Source organism: Protopterus annectens, chromosome 3.part0 (genome assembly GCF_019279795.1).
Source record: "Protopterus annectens isolate FY-2018-M chromosome 3.part0, PAN1.0, whole genome shotgun sequence".
Taxonomy (NCBI): Eukaryota; Metazoa; Chordata; order Ceratodontiformes; family Protopteridae; genus Protopterus; species Protopterus annectens.
Genome location: NC_056731.1, coordinates 552,535,344 through 552,558,582, shown reverse-complemented (window position 1 = coordinate 552,558,582; position 23,239 = coordinate 552,535,344). Strand labels below are relative to the sequence as shown.

Genomic DNA, 23,239 nt, shown 5'->3' with positions numbered 1-23,239 from the left:
GCAGAGGTGATCAAAAGTGTAATGAAAGCAGCAAGATATTCCAGGGAATGTCTAAAATTTTTCAACACTTCTTTCTCCTCATCCAGTTTCAGCAAAAAACAAAATAAACACTCCCAACAGATTTCACGTAAATAGACATTTAAGAAGAAGGGGCAATGAGGTCCAAAAAGAAGTCTCAAGCCTCTCAAAACCAAGGGCAGTCCAACAAGTCTGAATGGCTGTTGAATAAACCTTATGACCCCATCCCACCTTGGCCCTTTTTCAGTTCCAGAAAGTCTGACTATTCATTTTTCTTTTTGACAACAGATTTTCAGATAAATGGGTTTTGAAAATCATTCACCAAGGGGCACAGATGGCAATGGAAAGAAATTCCTCCTTTCCAGGAGGGTCATTTCTCATTTGGATCAGATTGTTTTGTTTCCACCTGTTCTTCATCACGTGCCCCAAAGAGTGATAGAACCATTTCCTACTTCCCAGGTGGGGAAGGAGTTTTATTTAAGGATGCTCCTAGTCCTGAAGAAAGAAAATGCTTGGAAACTAGTCCTTATTTCCTAAACCTGTTTGACCATGCCAACATTCAAAATTATGTCACTTCACAGCCTGTTGACTCTTCTTCTGTTTCAAGTTTCCTGGTAACACTAGACTTAAGATACTTATCATTGCATTCCTGTTCATCCATACTTCAGGCATTTCTTAAGATTTTGTGTGTATAGACCAGTTTTCTGCCTTACCCTTTCGAATATCCACTGCACAGAGAGTGTTCACAAAGTGAATTGGTTCAGTTATAGCTCATTGCAGGCTACAGGGTATCCACATTTTTCCTTATTTAGACGACTTGCTTGTCTCTGCAGAGTCCCTTTCAAAATGTCAGGAATCTGTCTGGTGAGAGATCTGTTGCACAAGCTGAGATTCCAAGAGAACATTCAAAAGTCTGTCTTGACTCTCTCACATGGGATTATGTTCCCGGGATGTTAACTCGAAACATTGTTTCAAAGAACTTTTCTTTCACTGAAAAAAATGGATCTTTATTTAGATCTATTTCTAATGTCTTCCACTCATTCTTTGGTCACTGGGAGGGAATACGTCAGATTTTTGGATCTCATGGCATCTATGATTCTCATTGATACCCCTGGCAAGACTCCACATGAGAAACTTACAGTGGTATCTGAATTCTGTCTGGTCCCAGCATCAACACCATTTATCTTTTGAGATCCCATTACTGGGGTTCATCAGAAGAAAAATCAGTTGGTGTATTAAACAGATGACCATAAATCAAGGTCTGTACTTCTCCCTCCCTGCCCCAAAGCAGGCAGTCATGACAGATGCTTCAGTCTTTGCTTGGGGAACAGTTTCAGGACAGAGAAAACTGCAGAGAGTATGGACACCAAGGACAGGTGCAAGCACATAAATATCAGGGATGCTTGCCCTGAACAAGGCAGTTAATCCTCTGAACCATTTTGGGTCCCCAGGACTTCTTCAAGTGGTTACAGACAATAATACAGTAATTTGGTGCATCAACAAGTAAGGGGAACCATGTTGTACTCCATTTTGCAAACTAGACGTGTTAGCTTGGGATGTAGCCTCACAGCACAATCTCACTCTATAGGAATCCTACGTTCTGTCAGAGCAAAATTGTGTGGTACACAAGCTGAGCAGGACCACGGCATACCCTCATGTATGGAAACTAGATCTGAGGGACTTCCAAAATGTTTTCATCTGTGGGGAGTTCCTCAATTAGACCTCTTTGCTTCCTCTCTGAGCAGTCAACTGGCAAAGTTATGTTCTGTTCCAGGACTGCATGCAAGAAGGCCTGGAAGACGTATCTTTTAGTTTCTTTCTTTAAAAGGGAATGTTCTGTATGCCTTTCCACTAATATCCAGGGTACCTCTGAAGATTCAAAAGGAAACCCCAAGGTCATTGTGGTCACTCCCTTCTGGCTTAGGCAATATTGATTCTCCCTGCTTTTGGAAATGGCCATGGACAATTACCACAAGCTTCCTTACAAAATTGATGTACTCACACAAGAACGGGTATTTGATGCATGCCGGCATCAGTCATCTTCAAGTGACTGCCAGGATGATAGGGTCTTAATTTCTTTTTGGCACCTGTTTTCTGAGGATGTGCAGCAGCTAGTAATGGAGGCAAGAATGCCTGCTACTAGAAAATCATATATTGGCAAATGGAAAAGGTTTTCTAGTTGGTGCCAACAACATAACCAGCACCCATCCAATGCGAACTAGATTTTGGCCATGTCCTGAGCAGGCTTTGCTAGGAACATTCTCCAGGGGCTCCTGGACCCTCATCCTCCTTCCTCCCACTCTGTGTAAGCTATGGTAGTCTACCCATATAGCTAAGGTTACTGCACCAGTGATCGTTCTACTGTTATGGTAAGTTTACTTACACAACTGTACTATGTTCAATGTTTGATCACCACAACAGTTGTAGCACCCTCCTTCCATCCCCCCATCACCTTTGCATGTTTTTGTTGTCAGGGTATGGACTTGAATTTTGGATTACTTAACATTGACTTCTAACAGTGCTCTACTTTACGTCTCTCAGTTGGCAAGAAAGCTGTGAAGGGCTTTATATAAAATCTTCAGCTGTGCTTGAACTTATAATAATTTGGGCGTGCGGAAGGTTCCTTAAGCTTTGCAAGCTGACCAACTGTTGTATCCTTTCCAGGGTGTAACCTATGTAGTTAAGAGTACTGCAGCAGTGATCATTCAAACACTTACTGTTGTAATATGTTTGCTTAGACAACTGTCCTTTTTGAATATCATAAGGGAGATAAATGAACTGGAGTCTGGATCTCTCTGGAAAAAGGAAAGGAGGAAATTTCATAGAAATAAATGGAATTTGTGAGAGCAGTACTTGCAGAAAAACCAAGAGGAGTGAGATTCTTGTGAATGTAGGGATTGAGCAATTTATTTAATTTTGGAACTAAAAGTGTTAAAAATAAAACATATACTACATGACAGTAATAATGAAGACCATTATAATTTGTTTTCTTTTAAACTGTATGAACTCGTGTTGCATTTAAAAGTGTTATAATTTAATAAAAGTGTTTACATATGTTGCATATTTGGAGCGTACCTGTTTCTGTGTGTGTTTAAACTTAGACAAAATACAACATACGCTTTTTTGTTTTGTTGGTTTTCCCTTTATATTGAGTTAGGATATTCTTAACACAAGCACTAGAACTGCAGCAAGTCTGTGTACTACCCAGGATGTTCATCGTGTTTCACTGTTGCAGTCATTACTCTCTCAGGGCTACAGGTTCCACTTTCATACCCTGCCAAGGGCAAAAGTTATGCCAGACCTGCCACACAATCAATGGGCAGAAGCACAAAAGCAAGTTTCATCCCTTATGGACATGAGGGCCATACGAGTACCACAGCAAGAGCAGGGACAAGGATTTTACTCGAGACTTTTCTTGGTACCCAGAAAGGACAAAGCCTGGAGACCAATACTGGACCTGTCTATTCTAAACACATTTCTGGACGTTCCAAAACATTGTGAAATAAGAAGTCAGTTGCCTTTGTTTGTCTGGCATGAGATAAGTCATCTGGGCAGCTGTATTTAAGCTTGCAGCCAGGAATATTATCTCTTAAGAGGGTACTAGTTTTGATTTCTTTTCGTTTACTGTGTACCCTAGGCAAATTAGTAATCTTTTTACAAACGCCAGATGCTTTAGTAGAATGTCCTTGTTCTCTGCTTGAATAAGACAGTCGTCCAAGTAAGGATATATTTGAATTTCTCTTGTCTGCAAAATGCAATTATTGGTGCCAGGCATTTTGTGAAGACCCTGGGCGCAGTAGATAAGCCAAAGGGCAGTGCAGAGAATTTGATAGTGCATTGAGCTAGCTATGAATCTGAGGTGCCTTCTGCACGATTGTCTGACTGGGACATGCAGGTATGCCTCTTTTAGGTCCAAAGTTACAAGCCAAGCCTTCTTGCCCAGCATGGGCAGAAGCTGCTGCATAGTCAACATTTTGAATTTTGGACTTCCAGAAATGTGCAACAGTGAATACACTCTAACATCTATATTTATGGTAGGTACACAACACTGCAGTGGTGGTGCTGCGGTAGCGTTGTCGCCTCACAGTTAGACGTTGCCGGTTCGATTCTCAGTTAGAACGTCTTCTGTGTGGTGACATGCGTGAATGGGCGTTCCTTCGCTGAAGGTTGTGCGTTAGGCCCAGCAAGCCAGTACGTAAAAATCTACTGCCAATCATTAGCAGACCGGAGTTCTGCTGTGGCGACCCTTAACCGGGAAAAGCTGAAAGACACAAACAAACACAACTGTACTTTAGCAAACTAAATAATTAAATGTTGGTTTGTAACTTCTTTAGCATTCTTATTGACACATTTAACCTTGCAGTACATTTTCTGAAAAGTTTAGTGGCCACCACATTTTTGCCTAAAGCGGATTGTGCTGCCAGGACAATACCACAGTGCTGGTGAAGGGATGATTTGTACCTTGGGACATTTGATAGCCCCGAGCTGGGTTATTCTGAACTTTGCTGACTGTATCTTTGACTGAGCATATGCCCTAAAGTTGTTAGTTTTCTTTTTGTTGGTTGAAAATAAATTGTTACTTAAAAGCTAAACTTTATGCTAATATCATGCAGAAGTTGTACTGGAAGAATACAGTGTAGCGTGTTTATTTCTACATTCGTTTTCTTGCACCTTTCATGTGTTTTTTTGCTAAAACAAAAGGCTGCTGTCTCATCAGGACAGTGATGGGGCGGTATGGTGACAGAAAAGTTAGTGCTTCCCCTTCTCAGACCCAGCATTCTGACCTCCAACTTTTGTTTTGCATTATTTCCTTTTGCCTACACATGAATTTTCTCTGGGTGTTCTGATATTTCTTCAAGAGAGGCACCATATTTAAGTTTGGCTGGCGACTCTAAATTGTCCCTAGTGTTTTCTTAGTTCTTTGTTCTCAGTTCAGTGGTCTTGATTTAGTAAAAAAATAAATGGGGAAAAACAATAAATTAGTTTGTTGCACATAAGTAATATAAAATAAAAAGGGTATGTTAGCTGCTAAGAGTTTCATGTACTCTTGTTTTAATTTGGCATTGCATGTAGTGCATACAACAGTATATTTTGATGTAAAAGCACAAGGTATATGCTAAAGCACACAAGATCTTTAAAGAAGGAAAACTGTAGGAGAGAAGAGACACCTCTTGTCACAGAATCAGTTATTATAATAATTAATGTAACTGACAAAACTGGCAGTGGAGAATGGGCATGCCACTCCTGGCAAGGCAGGGCAGTAGTGGCAGCAGAATCCTGGCAGCAGAATCCACCAGTCCCATTGGAAGTGAAGTTACGATGCAAAACAGACAGCCTGAGGCAGTTGTTAGACTCACCAAGTCACCGATGCTGTCACAGTCAGTGTGCCCATAAAGGGAGGTCAGTTAGAGTCTCCCATTGACAGTTTGCTCATCTCCCCAGTGGGGGTAGAGCCATTGCAAATGCCTGCATAGACAGGATGTGAGCAAGGGGCATGTGCAACTCTCATGGCTGCCTGAATGGTACCCTTCCCCTAGTGGGTTTTTCCTCTGTGGTTATGCATGACTTTCAACCACATAGAAACAAATGGGGTCAAGTATAAGCAAATATATAAGAAACGTGTTACACTGAATAATTGTGTGCATCAGTCTTTAAGTTTAAATTTTAATTTTTAATGTGTTCACTTCAGGAAGTTTTATTTTTTTAATTTAGGGTAAAATCAGTCTACTGTTTTGAAATTGAAAATTCCAACATCATTGTTACTGCATCAAATGATGGCTTCATTAAGCTGTGGAAGCTGAACAAGGAAATTGTGAGTTCTTACCACTTTTCACTTTGTCTTACTAGTACACAAAAATGTCTCATAAGTGCCTTGCTTGTTTAAGAACTGTTGGAGTGAGTTACTGTGTTCTTTAGTAAAGTAACAGAGCTGTGGATATGTAATGCAATAAAATAGAAAATGTCACTTCTAAAATTGCCATAGCCCACTAATACCATGATGCCTTAATTTTTGCAGTCTTCTTCATATCATTTGAAGTAACACAATAACATTTCTGTAGCCAACTAGCCATTGCTGTCCACATTTTCACTCAAATTCAATCCACTCCTTACTAATCTCATTAGATATGCTACCTCCATTGATCTTCCCAGTTAGCAGCCAAATTAATTGCATACCTTTGTCATCATCCTAATAAACAGATGCACAAAAGAGGCATGTGTTCCACTACTTTGGAAGCAGTGGTACGTCATTCTCCTCCACAAAGGAGGCTACTGAGTTGAATGTACTAACTTCAGACCCATTCCCATGTGGTCTGTCATCGTCCCCCCCAAAGTACTAGAAAAGGTATATTCACAAGCAGCTTATCTGAGCATCTAAACAACAACTTACTTTCACCTTTGTGGCACTGTATTAGAACAGGACATAGTACCAAGACTGCTCTGTTATCTTTCCAAGAAACAGTCAACCAAAGCAGAAGCCAAGGTTAATGCATTGCATCCCTATTCCCAAACCTTTCAAAAGACTTTCACATAGTTTGGTTAGCAAAACAGGATGTTCGACTAGCACACCTCAGTATCAATCACTCTTCCATTGTATAGGTTCAAATCTACCTTGACCAAATATGCAGGTGGCTCTACTCTTATCTGTTCTGCTACCTTTTACTGTCAGCTTCAAGTTTTAGCCCAAGATAACTTTATATTGATGGAGAAATGTCTCAACCCTGTTTCAAGTACTGTTTAATGCTACTAAAATTTATCCTGCCCCCTTCGTACCACCAACCAATCAAGACCGGTCACATACATTCCAAATTACTTCTTTAAACAATACTGTCATTTAACATGTTCCCAAACTAAATTATTTGGCATTATCATTGGCTAACATCAGAAGTTAGAACAACATATTAAATAAGCTATTGATGAATAGAGAAAACCTGGATTACTTTATAAGGCCAAAACTCTCTGTACCAAATAAACCCTTGTTTTAACTGCTCACTCAGTCTTAATTCCAAGTCTTCTATATGCCTGTAATATTCTAGCCCATATCCAGTGTACCCAGCTCAACAAATTGCAAGTAATCTACAATAAAGTGGCCAAACTAGCATCTGACATGCAAAGTACAACACATCAGTTGATAATTCTAAAAGAAACTGAAATGGCTAGAACTGCATCACTTACTGATTTACACCCAACTCAATGTACTCCACAAATTTTTACACAAACATCTTAAATGTCCTACCTACAACAGTCTACTTCAAAAATATAAGCCCCCAGAATTGTTAGATCACAGAACCGATACTTGTTACTTACCAAAGATCTAAAAAGTTTGTTTTTTGTTTCATTGTTTTGCAACATAAACATTCTCCCTTCTGAAATTTAACTTTAATCAAATCCTAAGCAGTTGCAAACCCTATTCAAAAGACAGAGTTGTAGCTTGCGGTTGTAGGTGTCCAGTGCCGTCCACCAATCTGGCCCTCCCCCTCCTCCTCTACTTTATGTTGAGAAGGAAAAAAGATCTATTCCCAATGCAGCACTCCTTATAAGTTCATAGATTCATAAATATTTCTAGACTTGCTGTCCAGAGTACCATCAAGGAGCCTAGCCCAAATTTCCAGTGTTGTTACGTGACTTGATGAAGATCATACAGTAGGCACATATAACGTCTGTTGGAATCAAACCCTGTGTCGCAGGAACTAGTGCTCACAGCCTTAACTCTCTACACTTACTGCCAGCCTTAACTTTAAGAAGTGAACCCAGCCGTATCCATTTATTCATGATCTTTGACATGAAAAACAAAAAAAGCTTTTCTTAAACTGTAGCAAACTGCTGCATTTTAAGCCACACACAGAATACTAAAGCAGTTCTCTTCAGACTGGAAAAAAAGTATGTTTTTGTAATTTTAAAAGTATAGCAAACTGCTTGCTGCAGTGGTAGCAAGCAGCTGCTCTTGTGCCTCATGCAGACCACTAAAGCACACCTTGCTGTGCTTCTGTCAACTGCACATCAGCTTAGCCATGTACTTGTCAAAATGGATGGCACAAGTTCTTTCCTCCAATCTTTGCTCAGTCATAATTTCTTAAAATAAGTATTAGCTCCAAGACGTATTTTGTGTCAGTCAAGCCTCAAGCCCCATTCACTGTGCCATGTCCTGTCCTGTTTCTTCCCTATCCTTATTTCTCAACACCACCACTGTCACCCATATGTATACACACTCTTGACACTTCAGTCCTCTTTTACTCATTTTTTTTTAATTTTAGTAATACTTATTGCTTTCAGCACTATCTAATCAGCCATAATTTTCTTGGGATTCATTGCTAATTATATATATTTTTTATGCTTATGTATGAATTCTTGATTAAATGCATATTATTTTTTTGAACTGTATATTGTCTTGTATAAACTGAATTTTTTTTCTTGGGCCTGTGCAAAAAAGAACTTCGTAGCCAGTTATTCTTTCTCATTTTATAAATGCAAGGAAATAAATATATTTATAGATAACAGCAATTGACATTTTAGAAGTCTCATCTGTTGCTCATAATTCCATATTTTATAATCAGGGTAAGGAATTTTAGTAACTCTTAAATTTGTGTGCCTTTTTCAGCTACAGACTTCAGGTATCTGTCCTGTGCGATCACAAACTTCAAACTTTGTGAGGCCTATGTTCATGAAAGCTTGCCCCCTCTGTCCCTTACTGTTTTTGACTGGAGCAAATACAGTTTGTTGACACTGTTCACCAGTTCCCTAGGATGTTTAGTTATCTTTCTAGCTGTTGTTCAGGCAAGTCCCTGTATTTGTCAGAGAAGCACAGAGTGTTTGAGGGGTGACTTGATCTCAGACTCAGACTGCTGCAAATATTGCCTTTTTTTCATAGGGTTGTAGGATGACCTTGTTGTGCACAGATTTGGTCTGGTACCAGATGTAGAAACTACCTGTGCTCAATACTATATTCATCATGTTGATCACTGTTGCACTAGCCTTAAGCTATATCGGTTATATTCTGCCAAGGATATAACAGGTGGCCAGCTTCAAAGGTTCAGGTCACCTTCTACACACAGAAAAAATGTCAGCTGTAGCTGAGTTGACTAAGAAGGTAGGTTTAGGTGCCAAGCTGTTCAGAGTTTTCCTGTCATTGAAAAGAGCACTCCTCTGTGGGCTTTTGAGGTTCGACAGTTGGCTTGTGCTGTTTCTTTACTGGGCAGTTAAATTCCCTTTGGGGAAAAAACTTCCACATTTAAAAAATTATTTGTCTTATTGTACTTTCTTGTTTAGAAAAAAACTAGGTGTTTGGGTTTTAACAGACTGTCACAAGACAATCTTTGGATCTCTTCAAGTTGTTACAAGCAATACCACAGACATGATACGTCACCAAGCAAGGAATAACCAGGTCATACCCCCTTTGCAGCCTAGCCATGTTAGCTTGGTATATAGATTCATAGCAGAATCTCACACCACGGGCATCTTACATCCCATCGAGCAAAATTGTGTGGCAGACAAGCTGAGCAGGACAAGGGCAGACATTCATAAATGGAAACTATATCTGGGGTCTTCCAAGATTTGATTTTGCTTCCTTGGACAGGAATGTTCCTGTATACTTTTCCACTGATATCCAGGGTATTTCTGAAGATTCAGAAAAATCCCCCAAGATTTTTGTGGTGACTCCCTTCTGGCCTAGCCAACAGTGACTGTGCTAATTGAAATCACTGTTGCAGTATTCCATCAGATAGGTTTTTCACCACTGATATCCAGACAGGGTACCAAAGCTGAAACTTTCCCTGAGCATGTCTGATGTACAACCTCAGCTCACAAGCACAGGAGTATATAGGCTGATGTAAGAGCATAAATCCGCTAACTAGCTCTTCACCAGCCCAAGTGCAGGTCTTGCACCCATCGGTCTGCTTGTTGGTACCGTTATCTTCTCAGAATCAGACAAGTGTCCTGTTGGGGAACCTTCCTTTACATATAGACTGTTTTGCCATATTGTGTTAGATGTCAGCTAGGAAGCATAAATGTGCGTGTGGTAGGGAAATTCCCTACAGAGATCGCCATACCCAGTATCTCTTCTGGCTGGGCTCAGAGCACGACTATAAGGCCTGTTCTGTTTGCAAGTCGTTTGTGCTCAAGGTTTTATGATCCCATCTGTCTTTGCTTAACACTTTCTTGGAGACCCAACAACTGAAGCGTCTGGTCCATTCTAAGATGGCAGATACCGTTGCACTGATGTACCTCCACCTCACAAGAAAAAGATTGAGGCCTAGGCCTGATACTCATTCTACCCAGTCCAACTCCAGCATACCCGCAGAGATTATAGAACCCATGGTCTGTATGACTCTACCTCAAACGCCCTCAACCATGACCCTGATGGAGGCCCATATGGTGTCAGAGGATCGCGCATCCAGAGAGACTGTTGCTACTGAGAAGGGGGAACCAAGAATCATTATCATCATTTCAGAGGAACCAGTAAACATCCTACAGATTTTAATTAGGGAAGAGAATCCTGGCAAATTGATTGAAGTAGACCGGGTCGGAGTCATCCCAAAGCAAAAGTAACAAAAGACCTAAGCATGTGTCCTCACCTCCTCCTTCAAGGGTGAAGGAGTGGAAGGACATTTATCAGGGATTTCTGAAGGTCATTATGGCCCTTAAACCACCTTCTCTTACACCCTGTCATCCTTCTCCTCACAAGGTTTCCATTGCTCTTTTTTACTCTGAAGGAAAAGACTTCTCAGATTCTGATGACCATTCATTAGTTTACTCCTCTCAAATATACTCTGCTGGTCAAGTTCCTTGAGATGATGAGGATTCTGTTTCTCCTGATTTCCCTGTGGAAGAGGCATCCTTTGGCATGAAGAGGCATTTTGAATTGGAGTATAGGTAAATCTCTGTCCAAAAGAAATATTGTAACTGCTTGAAGGTGGGCATCCTTGCTCCCTCCCCTTTCCTTCCAGTCCAGGAGGCCTTTTTTGGATGCCTTCATATCTACCTCTTCAGCTCCTGTCTCGCAGCCACTTGCTCTCAAAAGGCCAGACAAAATCTGCAAAGTGTTTATCCTTCAGTGATGTCCCTGTCTTCTGACAAACTTAAGATGTCCTTCAAGGATGCATCTGCAGTCATAACAAATGGGTTGTCCTGTCATCAGGCAGCCCTTCGGTCGGCCGGATTCCAAAGACTGGGTCCGACTTCGGCTGATGTCGCACTTCACCCGACGTCATCTCTGCTGGTCTTCGGGTATAAAGGCATCAGCCGACGCCATTTTCCTCCGTCTTTCTTGCCGCGTGGCGCCCAAAGCAGAAGCTGTTCGCAAGTGCCGGTCGGTCAGATCCAGAGATTACTACTACCGAATACTACTTCGAAGACTTCTAAAAAGCTAAGTACCCCATTGGGGACTCTTTCTTGCCTCAGCCGATGTCAGAAAAAGTAAATAACTGTTTAACTTGTGGGAAACAAATACCTCATAAAGATTTCCACTCTTACTGCCTACCTTGTTTAGGCCCAGACCACGACGTAGCAGCCTGTTTAGCCTGTGCTTCCTTCAACCGACGAACGCTTAGGCGCCGGACGGAGTTTGCTGAACAGTTTTTCGGCTCAGATTTTGCGTACATTATGCCGTCGGATCCTCCGACTACCCAAATTGTTAAAAACGCAAAGAAAAAGACCGACACTTGCGGTCCGCGGTTTCGGCCGAAACCACGGTTAAGCAAGCCGCGAGTGTCTCGGTTTCGGCCGAAACCGAGAAAACGGGTCAATCTTCAGCCGAATCCATGACTACTACTGAGGCTCCTGCTACCTTAGTTGAATCGGCCTCTGAAGTTTTGCCTACTACTGTGGTTCCTAGTGAATTATCAGACACCATCCCTTTGGATGTCTCTACCCCAGCACGTGGTGCTGCTAGGCCTCCTGCAGCCATGTCTATAAAGGCCTTTGCCAGGGCTAAAGCAGCCAAAACTGTTAAATCAGTGCCTGTTAAGGCCCCCTCACACAGGCCCACCTCTAGTTCACAAATGCTTACTCTGGCAGAGGATTTAATCTCCTTAATTAGGGGATCCCAATCTCACCCAGATAGGGCCTCTCAGCCTCCAGAAAAGAGACCTAGAGCAGAGCCCCCCCCGAGCCAGTGTCCTCTGATGATTCTTCGGATGACTCAGACATTACAGATCAGCCAGAGGCTCCTTTTTCTACTTATGAAGATTCCGATGCTGAAGAATCCATTCCATCTGCCTCTCCACCAGAGGATTTTTCCTTTGGGGAAACCTTACATGCCATGAGAGAACAATTCCAATGGCGGGGACAAGATTTCTCAGATTCAAGAAAAAGGCTTAGGACCTTTCTGCACTTACCACAACATAGGCCCTTAGCTATACCTCCAGTTCTGCCTGTTGTGGATGATGCATTTAATGATGTTTGCACTGCTCCTGATACTTTACCTCCAGCCCCTGCCAAACCAGATAGATTTTACAGGGTGCCAGACACTCATCACCACCTATACAAGGCCCTACTTGCAGATCCTGAGACTATATCCCAGGGGCCTAAGGCAGTAGCTTCGACCTCAGCAAAAAACCCTCTCCCTTCTGAAAGGGAATCCAGGTCCTTAGAGAGATGGGGGAAAAAAGTTTACACCTCTGCTACTCTCTCAGCTAGAGCTTTAAACTGTCAGTTTCACATGATCCAATACCAAGAGTTTATGCTTGATCAGTTAACTAAGAGGCTGTCCTCTGATGACTCCTTAGATAAGAAATATGTTTTAGAAATGGTGAATAACATTCAGCAGGTTAGTAACCATTCTTTAAAATGTGGCTATGATGCACTGGAGGCTTCATTTAGATCAGCCATGACTGGCACAGTGATAAGAAGGCATGCATGGTTGAAAGAACAGGTCTTGCCGGATCATGTTAAAGCAAAGCTGTTAGATGCTCCTATGGATATGGCCAGTCTATTTGGTACCCCTGCTCAGGAAGTAATGAAGAAAATGGAAGAGAAGGCAAAATCTGTACAAACAGTTAAGGATTTCTTACAGGTTCAGCCCCCAAGGTTTAGCAGGAACTGGCCTGCCAAAAATTGGTCCTTTCCAGACTCCTCAAAATCTCAAAGAGGCAGGAATAGATGCTCTAGAGGCAGAAATCAATCCAGAGGAGGTGCCTTTAGAGGACGCCAGTGGCAAGGCAATAACCAGCGAGGCACAGACACAACCACTGCCACTGCAACAGGACAATCACAGTGACTTGGCTCTGACACCGCCTACCAGGGAGCAAATTGCAGCACCTTTAGGCGGAAAGTTAGCCTTATTTTCGAAAAATTGGCACTATATCACAAAAGACAAGTGGATTTTGCAAACCATAGACCAAGGCTACAGGTTCCACTTCCACACCTTACCAGTAAAAAGAGGAATGCCAAACCTACCTCCAAATCAAAAAACAGAAGCTCTAAAGCAGATAGCTCAATTAACAAAGATGAGAGCTGTGGAAAGAGTACCAATAACACAACAGGGAAAAGGATTCTACTCCAGACTCTTCCTAGTACCAAGAAAAGAGAAAAGTTGGAGACCTATTCTCGACCTGTCCGCCTTAAACACATACATCATTGTCCCAAAATTCAAAATGCTGACCCTACAGCAACTTCTTCCCATGCTGGGCAAGGAGTGTTGGCTGGTAACTCTAGATCTCAAGGAGGCATACCTGCACGTCCCCATACGACCAAATTGCAGAAGATACCTCAGATTTCTTGCAGGATCAGAGCATTATCAATTCTCAGCATTGGCCTTTGGCTTATCTACTGCGCCCAGAGTATTCACAAAATGCCTGGCATCAGTAATCGCACATTGCAGGCTACAGGGAATCCAAATTTATCCATACCTGGACGACTGCCTGTTACAAGCGGACAACAAAAGCAAGCTGACAACAGATTTACAAAGAGTCATTTGCTTACTACAAGCCCTGGGATACACATTCAATTTAAAAAAGTCAAGACTGATACCATCCCAGACAAGAACATTCTTGGGTGCGGAATTGGACACAGTAAAACAAATGGCATTCCTAACTGCAGAAAAACAAGAACAACTCCCTCTTTACTTCTTGGCATTAACAAAGCAGAACAAACTAACAGCAAGAAAAGTACTGCAGGCCTTGGGCTTCATGGCATCATGCATAATCCTGGTCCCCCATGCCAGACTGCATATGAGAAAGCTACAGTGGTACCTAAAGAATTTATGGTCTCAACACAGGCACAGCTTAGAAACCGAAATCCCACTAATCCCATGCCTGAAACAAGAGTTCCTATGGTGGGCTCAAGCATGCCAGTCAAACCCAGGCTTGCCCTTCCACAACTTCAAGCAAACCAAACCATCACAACAGACGCCTCAGACCTAGGCTGGGGGGGCGCACATGTTGGACAAGTGCATACAAGGATTGTGGACTCCAGACCAGCTGCACCTGCACATAAACCAAAAAGAAATGCTGGCAGTAAAACTAGCAATCCAGAAATTCAGACCATTCCTCAAAGAAGGCCATTTAATGATAAGGACAGACAACACCACAGTCATGTGGTACATCAACAAACAGGGAGGCACTCATTCATACCCCCTATGCAGAATGACTCTGGACCTTTGGAATATGGCTCTGAGCTACAACATCCAGTTGCAGGCAATATTTGTGCCGGGAAAAGAAAACACCCTAGCAGACATGTTAAGCAGAACCACCTCGGATGCTCACGAATGGATGCTACACCCGGACATCTTCAAGGCCATCACAAAGAAATGGGGAATGCCACAAATAGACCTTTTCGCATCCCCACTCAATCACCAGCTCAAAAAATTCTGCACAAGGACATGCCACCCACTTGCATGGAAGGTGGACTCTCTATCCTTCAGTTGGAAAGGCCTGACAGCATATGCATTTCCACCTCTTCCTTTGATGCACAAGGTACTACTGAAAATCAAAGAGGAACGCCCAAGGATAATTCTGATAGCTCCGAATTGGCCAAGACAACACTGGTATCCTTTGCTGAGGAGCATGTCTCAGGGAGAATGTGGTCAATACCCTGATGCCTTTGATGTTAACTCAGAACAACTACAACATCATGCACCCAAACCTAAAACCTTGCAACTGACTGCCTGGAACATCACATAACAGCAACTAACCCAGACTTATCCCAAAGGGTTAAAGACATTATCCTTGAAGCCCGCAGACCTTCAACAAGAAGGAACTATGCAGGAAAATGGAAAAGGTTTGTCATTTGGAGTACTGAAAGAGGAAAAGATGTGTCGAACATAGATATTGCTAACATCCTGGAGTACTTGGCAGAGCTTCTACATACAGGCCTGTCCTATTCCTCCATCAAGATACATGCATCAGCTATTTCCGCAGAATACAGCTTCGATCCACCTGTCTTTTCGCATCCTCTACTCAGGCAATTCCTCAGAGGGATCAAGAATGTAAAACCTCCTAGGAAACCACCATTACCACCATGGGACTTGAACTTTGTGCTAGAAAAATTGACACTCCCTCCATTTGAACCAGCAGCAACAGCAGATCTTCAACACCTATCATGGAAAACTGCTTTCCTACTGGCAATTACTTCAGCAAGGAGGGTTTCGGAACTACAGGCCTTAATGGCAGTACAACCCTTCCTAATCTTCCATCAAGATAGAGTGACCATGAGAACTAATCCTACATTTATGCCTAAGGTGGTATCCAGAGTGTCTTTAAACCAGGCAATCCACCTACCTACCTTCTTTCCCAATCCACACAACAGGGGAAAGGCTGCTGCATACCTTGGATGTACATAGACAGTTACGCTACTACCTGGACAGAACCAAAAGTAACAGAAAACTGACCAGCTTTTAGTAGCCTATGCAACAGGAAGGGAAGGAAAAGCAATTTCCAAACAGACAATCTCCAAATGGATAGGAAATTGCATAAGATTCTGTTACTCCTACCATGGAAAACCAGTTCCACAGAACATAAGACCTCATTCTACAAGGGCTACAGCCACTACCACAGCTTTCTTACGAGGAGTGGCAACCAAGGACATTATTGAGGCGGCTACTTGGACCTCCGTGCATACATTTGCCAAGCATTATAATTTACCTCTATACTCTAGATCCCGAGCAGGGTTTGCCACTGCTGTATTGCAAGGGATCCTAACTACACCATAATTCTTCTTCCTCCTCCCTAGTTTGGCTATGGTATTCTACCCATTTGTTATGACTGCAGATGCATCCTTGAAGGACATAGTACAGTTTTGTACCTACCATAAATGTAGATGTCCGAACAGGATAGCATCTGCAGTCAGGATTACCCACCCTCCTTCCCTCTGTGGTACTCCTAGGTATTTACCCTCCTAATAGCTAGCTGGGGAGTCTCTTATGGTGTATTTGTTTGTATATATGTACATACATGCTTATTTTTTGTGTTTGCCTTCTACTATTTTGGAAACATTGGCATTTATCCAAAATTTAGCTTTCCAAGAGGGCAACTGGCATCTGGGGCAAGAAACACTGAGGAAAATGGCGTCGGCTGATGCCTTTATACCCGAAGACCAGCAGAGATGACGTTGGGTGAAGTGCGACATCAGCCGAAGCCGGACCCAGACTTTGGAATCCGGCCGACCGAAAGGCTGCCTGATGACAGGACAACCCATTTGTTATGACTGCGGATGCTATCCTGTTCGGACATCTACATTTATGGTAGGTACAAAACTGTACTTTACTACTTAATGCTAATGGCCTTCCTTCAGAAAAGGACAGTAGGACTATTGATAGGTGAGAAAAGGTCTATACTACTTCTACAGCCTTCAGGGCTTCAAGCTACCAGATCCAGATGACCTCATACCTGTTACCGGTCCTTGCCAGTCTAAACAAGGTAGTGCTGGATTTCCAGGATATAGAGTCTTAAGCAACGGGGTTTGATTCTCACCTTCGGAAAGTATGGCTAGGTTTACAAAGGTCCCCTGAGGTCATTAGTATATAATCACCTATGAACTCTGTATCTGTGAACTAAAGCATCTTCCTCCCATCCTTCAAGAAGTACAGGCACAGGACACAATAGAACCAGTACCTCTTCAATTTATTAGAAGGGGCTTTTACTTCAAACTGTTCCTAGTTTCAATAAAAGGAGGACAATTGAGACCCATACTGTGTCTTTCTTTGCTGAACACATTTCTCAATATGCTAAAAGAAGGGAGAACTTTCAAAATGCTCTTTTTCCTGACACTGTTGTCTTTTATTCTCCCACAGCCATTCCTAGTGTATCTGGATCTGAAGGATGCCTATCTGCATATTCCCATTCACCACTCCTGCATGAAATTCCTGAGATTCTTTATTGGCTCATATTACTTTCAGTTTTACAAAGTGCCTAGCACCAGTGATCATCTTTTGCAGGACTTGGGGATTTCAGATATTTCCCTGTTTAGACGACCTGCAGATCAGGCTTTCTTACCTCAAATTTTACCACAACACCTACACTTTACTCTCAACCTTTAACTGTGGTTGGGGTTCACAGTCATCTATAAAAAAATCCTTCCCTCCAGTCCACTCAGGATCTAGTTCTCTTGGGTTGCAGAGTGGACACCAAAAAAGATGCAGACCTGCTTAATTCTGGAAGAAGTGTACATCCTTAATTTACTTCTAGTCCTTAACCTCCATCAAGGCCTGTTCAGCCAAGGAGATTATAATAGCTTTTGGAGTCATAGCAGCAAATTTTCCAGTACTCCCTTTAAGCCAGTCTGCATGAGGAAAATTCAGTGGTACCTGAAAACTGTATGGTCCCAACACTCTCACCCACTAGATACAAAGATCCCCCTCATAACTTATCTATAGAAGGAGAGCTTATGGTGGGTGTCTCAGAAGGACCTCGCTCCAGGACTTCCTGTCAAAGAACCGATTCCAATCCAAGATATGTAGACACAGACACCTCAGACAAGGCTTGGGGGGGCTTAAACAGTATCCACAAGGTCCAGGGCCTGTGGCAGTCGAAATTCAGGAAAGAACAATCAAGCTGTTCAGGTTTTCTCACACCTCTGGAAGCCAGGTCCTCTTCGAGTTTTCACAGACAACACTACTGTCATGTGGTACATGAACACGCAAAGAGGAACTGTATCATACCAGCTGTGCAGACTGGCTCGGACTGCTTGGGACCTACCTCCCAGACAAACATGTTCCTTCAGGCAGTGTATATTCCATCACAGGACAACATTCTGGAGACTCACTAAGCAGGTCCCTTGAGGACCCCCACTAATGGGCCCTCAACAAACAGGTCTTCCTAGGTATACACCACAAGTGGGAAACACCACGGAGAGATTTATTTGCCAAGGAGGGCAAAAGCACTTCCCGTCTTTTGCACCACGACTCTTTGCCATTTGGCATGGAGGATGAATGCACTCATTTCTCTTTAGAAAGGACAGTTCCTTTATGCAGCAGTTACTAATGGTGGCAAGAAAGCCTGCTACTAGAATATCATATATTAGCAAATGGAAAAAGTTTTCTAGTTGGTGCCGACAACATTACCAGTACCCTTTCATAGCTAGTTTTACAATATTTATGTGAGTTACTGTCCTATGGTCTTTCTTACTACCCCATCAAGGTTCATTTATCAGCCAGTTCATCATGTCTGCCCGTGGATCCTCCTCTTTCAATGCATTCTCATGTCAAAGGTTTTTTGAAAGGGGATTTGCATAAGAGGCCTCCAAGAAAACCAATGGCCCCTCTCTGGGATCTTAATTTTGTGTTAAAGAAGTTAGCACTTGCTCCATTTGAACTGTCTAATCTGGCTGACTTGAGATTCTTAACATTGAAGGCTATTTACTGATTGCTTTGACCTCAGCAAGAAGAGTATCTTGTGGTGCAAGCTCTTGTGATGAGTCAGCAGTGTCTCATTTTCCATATAGACAGGGAATTTAAGAACTAATCCTCCTTTTATGCCTTATATGATCTCCAAGTTTGCGTTAAGTCAAACTGTCCATCTTCCTGTTGTCATTCCTGAGCCTAAAAATGAGGGAGAAAGATGCTCCATACCTTGGATGTCCACAGACTGCTCCAGTATTATCTTGTCAGAACAAAATCTTTCAGAATCCAATCAGTTGTTATTTTCTTCTGAAGGTAAGAAGGCAAAGCAACCTGTACCCAAACGGGCTGTTCCAAAATTTGTCTTAGGCTATTTTTGTTTTATTCACCACAACAAAACTGTTCCAGGCAGGGTCAAGGCCCACTGGACCAGTTCATTGGCTTCATCTATGACTTTTTGGAAAGGGTTGGCTTCTAGAAGTATTCTAGATGCAGCATCTTGGTTCTCTGTACATACATTTACAAGGCATTCCAAGTCTGATTCCTTTGCTAGATCTAGAGCAGGCCTTGCCAGGACCATTTTCCATTGGCTCCTGGACCCTTCCAGCTCCACCTCCTAAATTTAGTAAGCTAGAGTAATCTACACATATAGCTAAGGCTACTTCAGCGATAAATATCAGGAACATAATACAGTTGCGTAAGTAAACTTCGATAACAGTGGATGTTTGAACAATCACTGCTGCAGTAGCCACTCCCTCCATCCTCTGTTTTTCTTGGTGTTTTGCATATGCCAGGGTGTGAATTTTTTGTTGTTCCTGGCATTGTCCTTTCAGGGTCAAACTCCCACTGTCTGTGCTGTGAAGGGCTTGGCACCCAAACATATCTCTCTTTATTCAATTCATCTCAAGCTGACTGACAGTTTGGGTGCATGGAAGATGGCCTGAAGTTTTTTAAAACTGTGTCCGCTCTTGTATGCTTGCCAATTGTAACCCATGTAGCTAAGGCTGCTGCAGCAGTGATCATTCAGCTACCTGTTGTTATGGTAAGTGTACATAAACAACTGTGCTTTCCCTGCCACCTGTTGTACGACTATATCATGGACTCAATCCACCATACATTGTAGAGGATGGTTAGAGTGCCCATAGTAGGACTCTAAGAATGAGACTAATACATCTGAAGTAATTAATGCAGAGACCAATCATGACGCCTCTGGGGTAGACCATATTTTAAAGTCCTTTGTGGCTACATAATATCTGTACCACTCTTTGGCATGTCACCCTTTGCTGAGACATCAACCGGTGTCTTGTTCATACAGAAATGCACTTTCCTGGCACCACCTTTACAGAGGAAATTGCCTTATATGCTGCATGATAGGACAGGATGTCCTTCAAGGATGCATCTGCAGTCCTTACAAATGGGTTGTCCTGTCGTCAGGCAGCCCTTCGGTCGGCCGGATTCCAAAGTCTGGGTCTGGCCTCGGCTGGTGTCGCACTTCACCCGATGTCATTGCGGCAGTTATTCGGGTATAAAGGCATCAGCCGACGCCATTTTCCTCAGTCTTTCTTGCCGCGTGGCGCCCGAAGCAGAAGCTGTTCGCAAGTGCCGGTCGGTCAGAACCAGAGATTACTACTACCGAATACGTCTACTACTACCGAAGACTTCTAAAAAGCTAAGTACCCCGTTGGGGACTCTTTCTTGCCTCAGCCGATGTCAGAAAAAGTGAATAACTGTTTAACTTGTGGGAAACAAATACCTCATAAAGATTTCCACTCTTACTGTTTGCCTTGCTTAGGCCCAGACCACGACGTAGCAGCTTGTTTAGCCTGTGCTTCTTTCAACCGACGAACGCTTAGACGTCGGTCGGAATTTGCTGAAGAGTTTTTTGGCTCAGATTTTGCTTACATTATGCCGTCGGATCCTCCGACAGCGCAAATTTCTAAAAAACGCAAGGAAAAGGACCGACACTCACAGTCCGCGGTTTCGGCCGAAACCGCGGTTAAGCCAACCGCGAGTGTCTCGGTTTCGGCTGAAACAGAGTCCACGGTTCTTCCTTCGGCCGAAAACTTGCCTCTTACCGAGGCCTCATCCAGTTTAGCTGAATCTGCTACTGAAATCCCACCTGCTCTTGCAGGTACACAGGATTTATCCGATACTATCCCTTTGGATATTTCTACCCCTGCACGTGGAGCTGCTAGGCCTCCTGCATCCATGTCGATTAAGGCCTTTGCCAGGGCTAAAGCAGCAAAAACTACCAAAACTGTGCCTGCTAAGACCCCCTCTCACAGGCCCAGTTCTAGTTCACAAATGCTTAGTCTAGCAGAGGATCTCATTTCTTTGATCCGGGGATCCCAACCACATACAGACAGGGCCTCTCACCCACCTCCAGAGAAGAGGACTAGAGTAGAGCCCCCTGAGCCAGTTTCTTCAGATGGCTCCTCTGATGAATCAGATAATTCAAACCCTCCAGAGGCCCCCTTTTCTCCTTATGAGGAATCTGATGCAGAAGAGTCCATTCCTTCTGCCTCTCCGCCTGAGGAATTTTCTTTTGGGGAAACCTTGCATGCTATGAGGGAACAATTTCAATGGCAGGGCCAGGATTTTTCAGATACTAGGAAAAGGCTTAGAACCTTCCTGCATTTGCCACAGCATAGGCCTTTAGCCATTCCTCCAGTACTTACTGTTGTGGATGATGCTTTTAATGATGCTTGTACTGCTCCTGATTCTCTTCCTCTGACCCCTGCTAAGCCCGATAGGTACTACAGGGTCCCGGACACACATTATCATTTGTATAAGGCTCCTTTTGCAGATCCCGAAACTATCTCACAGGGACCTAAGGCTGTAGCAGCTACCTCTGCCAAGAACCCCCTCCCCTCTGAAAGGGAATCCAGGTCCTTAGAGAGATGGGGTAAAAAAGTTTACACTTCTGCTACTCTTTCAGCTAGGGCCCTGAACTGTCAATTCCATATGATCCAGTATCAAGAATTTATGTTAGACCAGTTAACTAAAAAACTGTCCTCAGATGAACCATTAGACAAAAAATCTGTTCAGGAAATGGTACATAACATTCAGCAGGTCAGTAATCATTCCTTAAAATGCGGCTATGATGCACTGGAAGCTTCCTTCAGATCAGCCATGACTGGCACAGTGATCAGAAGACATGCATGGTTGAAAGAACAGGCCTTACCAGATCATGTCAAATCAAAGCTACTAGATGCTCCCATGGACAAGATCAATTTGTTTGGCTCTCCTGCACAACAGGTACTGAAGAAGATGGAAGAAAAGGCAAAATCTGTCCAGACAGTCAAAGATTTCTTACAGGTCCAACCTCCAAGGTTTAGCAGGAATTGGCCCTCCAAAAATTGGTCCTTTCCAGACACCTCCAGAGCTCAGAGAGGCAGGAATAGGCGCTCAAGAGGCAGAGATCAATCCAGAGGTGCCTACAGGGGACGTCAGTGGCAGGCTAACAACCAGCGAGGTACAGCCACAGATGCAGCCACCACCACCACTACTACAGGACAATCACAGTGACTTGGTTCTGGCACCGCCTACCAGGGAACAACTAGAAGCACCCTTAGGCGGGAAGCTAGCCTTATTTTCAACAAACTGACATTACATCACAGGAGACAAGTGGATTTTACAAACAATAGACCAAGGTTACAGGTTTCACTTCCATACTCTACCAAGGAAGAGAGGAATGCCAAACCTACCTCCAAACCAAAAAGCAGAAGCTCTAAAACAAATAACTCACTTACTAAGCATGAGAGCTGTAGAAAAGGTACCACCTATGGAGCAAGGACAGGGATTTTACTCCAGACTCTTCCTGGTACCAAGAAAAGAAAACCAATGGAGACCTATTCTCGACCTGTCCACTTTAAACACATTCCTCATTGTCCCAAAATTCAAAATGCTGACCCTACAGCAGCTTCTTCCCATGCTGGGCAAGGAGTCTTGGCTGGTAACTCTAGATCTCAAGGAGGCATACCTGCACGTCCCATACGACCAAATTGCAGAAGATACCTCAGATTTCTTGCAGGATCAGAGCATTATCAATTCTCAGCATTGCCCTTTGGCTTATCTACTGCGTCCAGAGTATTCACAAAATGCCTGGCATCAGTAATTGCTCATTGCAGGCTTCAGGGAATTCAAATTTACCCTTACCTGGACGACTGCCTGTTACAAGCGGACAACAAAAACAAACTAACGGAAGACTTGAAAAGGGTCATTTATCTACTGCAAGCCCTGGGATACACAGTCAATATAAAAAAGTCAAGACTGATACCATCCCAAAGGATAACCTTTTTGGGTGCAGAACTGGACACATCAAGACAAATGGCATTCCTAACAGTAGAAAAACAGGAGCAACTCCCTCTCTACTTCTTGGCATTGACTAAGCAGAACCAGCTAACAGCAAGAAAAGTCCTGCAAGCCTTGGGTTACATGGCATCCTGCATAATA

The 23,239-nt window shown here is 43.0% G+C and overlaps 1 protein-coding gene across 1 annotated transcript in view; it reads left to right on the top strand.

The window, feature by feature from the left end:
- Positions 1 to 23,239, top strand: part of PAK1IP1 (PAK1 interacting protein 1) — a 999,879-nt gene that overhangs the window by 725,399 nt on the left and 251,241 nt on the right. The window contains exon 8 of the mRNA XM_044064976.1: positions 5,731 to 5,830. Within this exon, the coding sequence (XP_043920911.1) occupies positions 5,731 to 5,830 (100 nt within the window). The remainder of the gene's footprint in view (positions 1 to 5,730; positions 5,831 to 23,239) is intronic.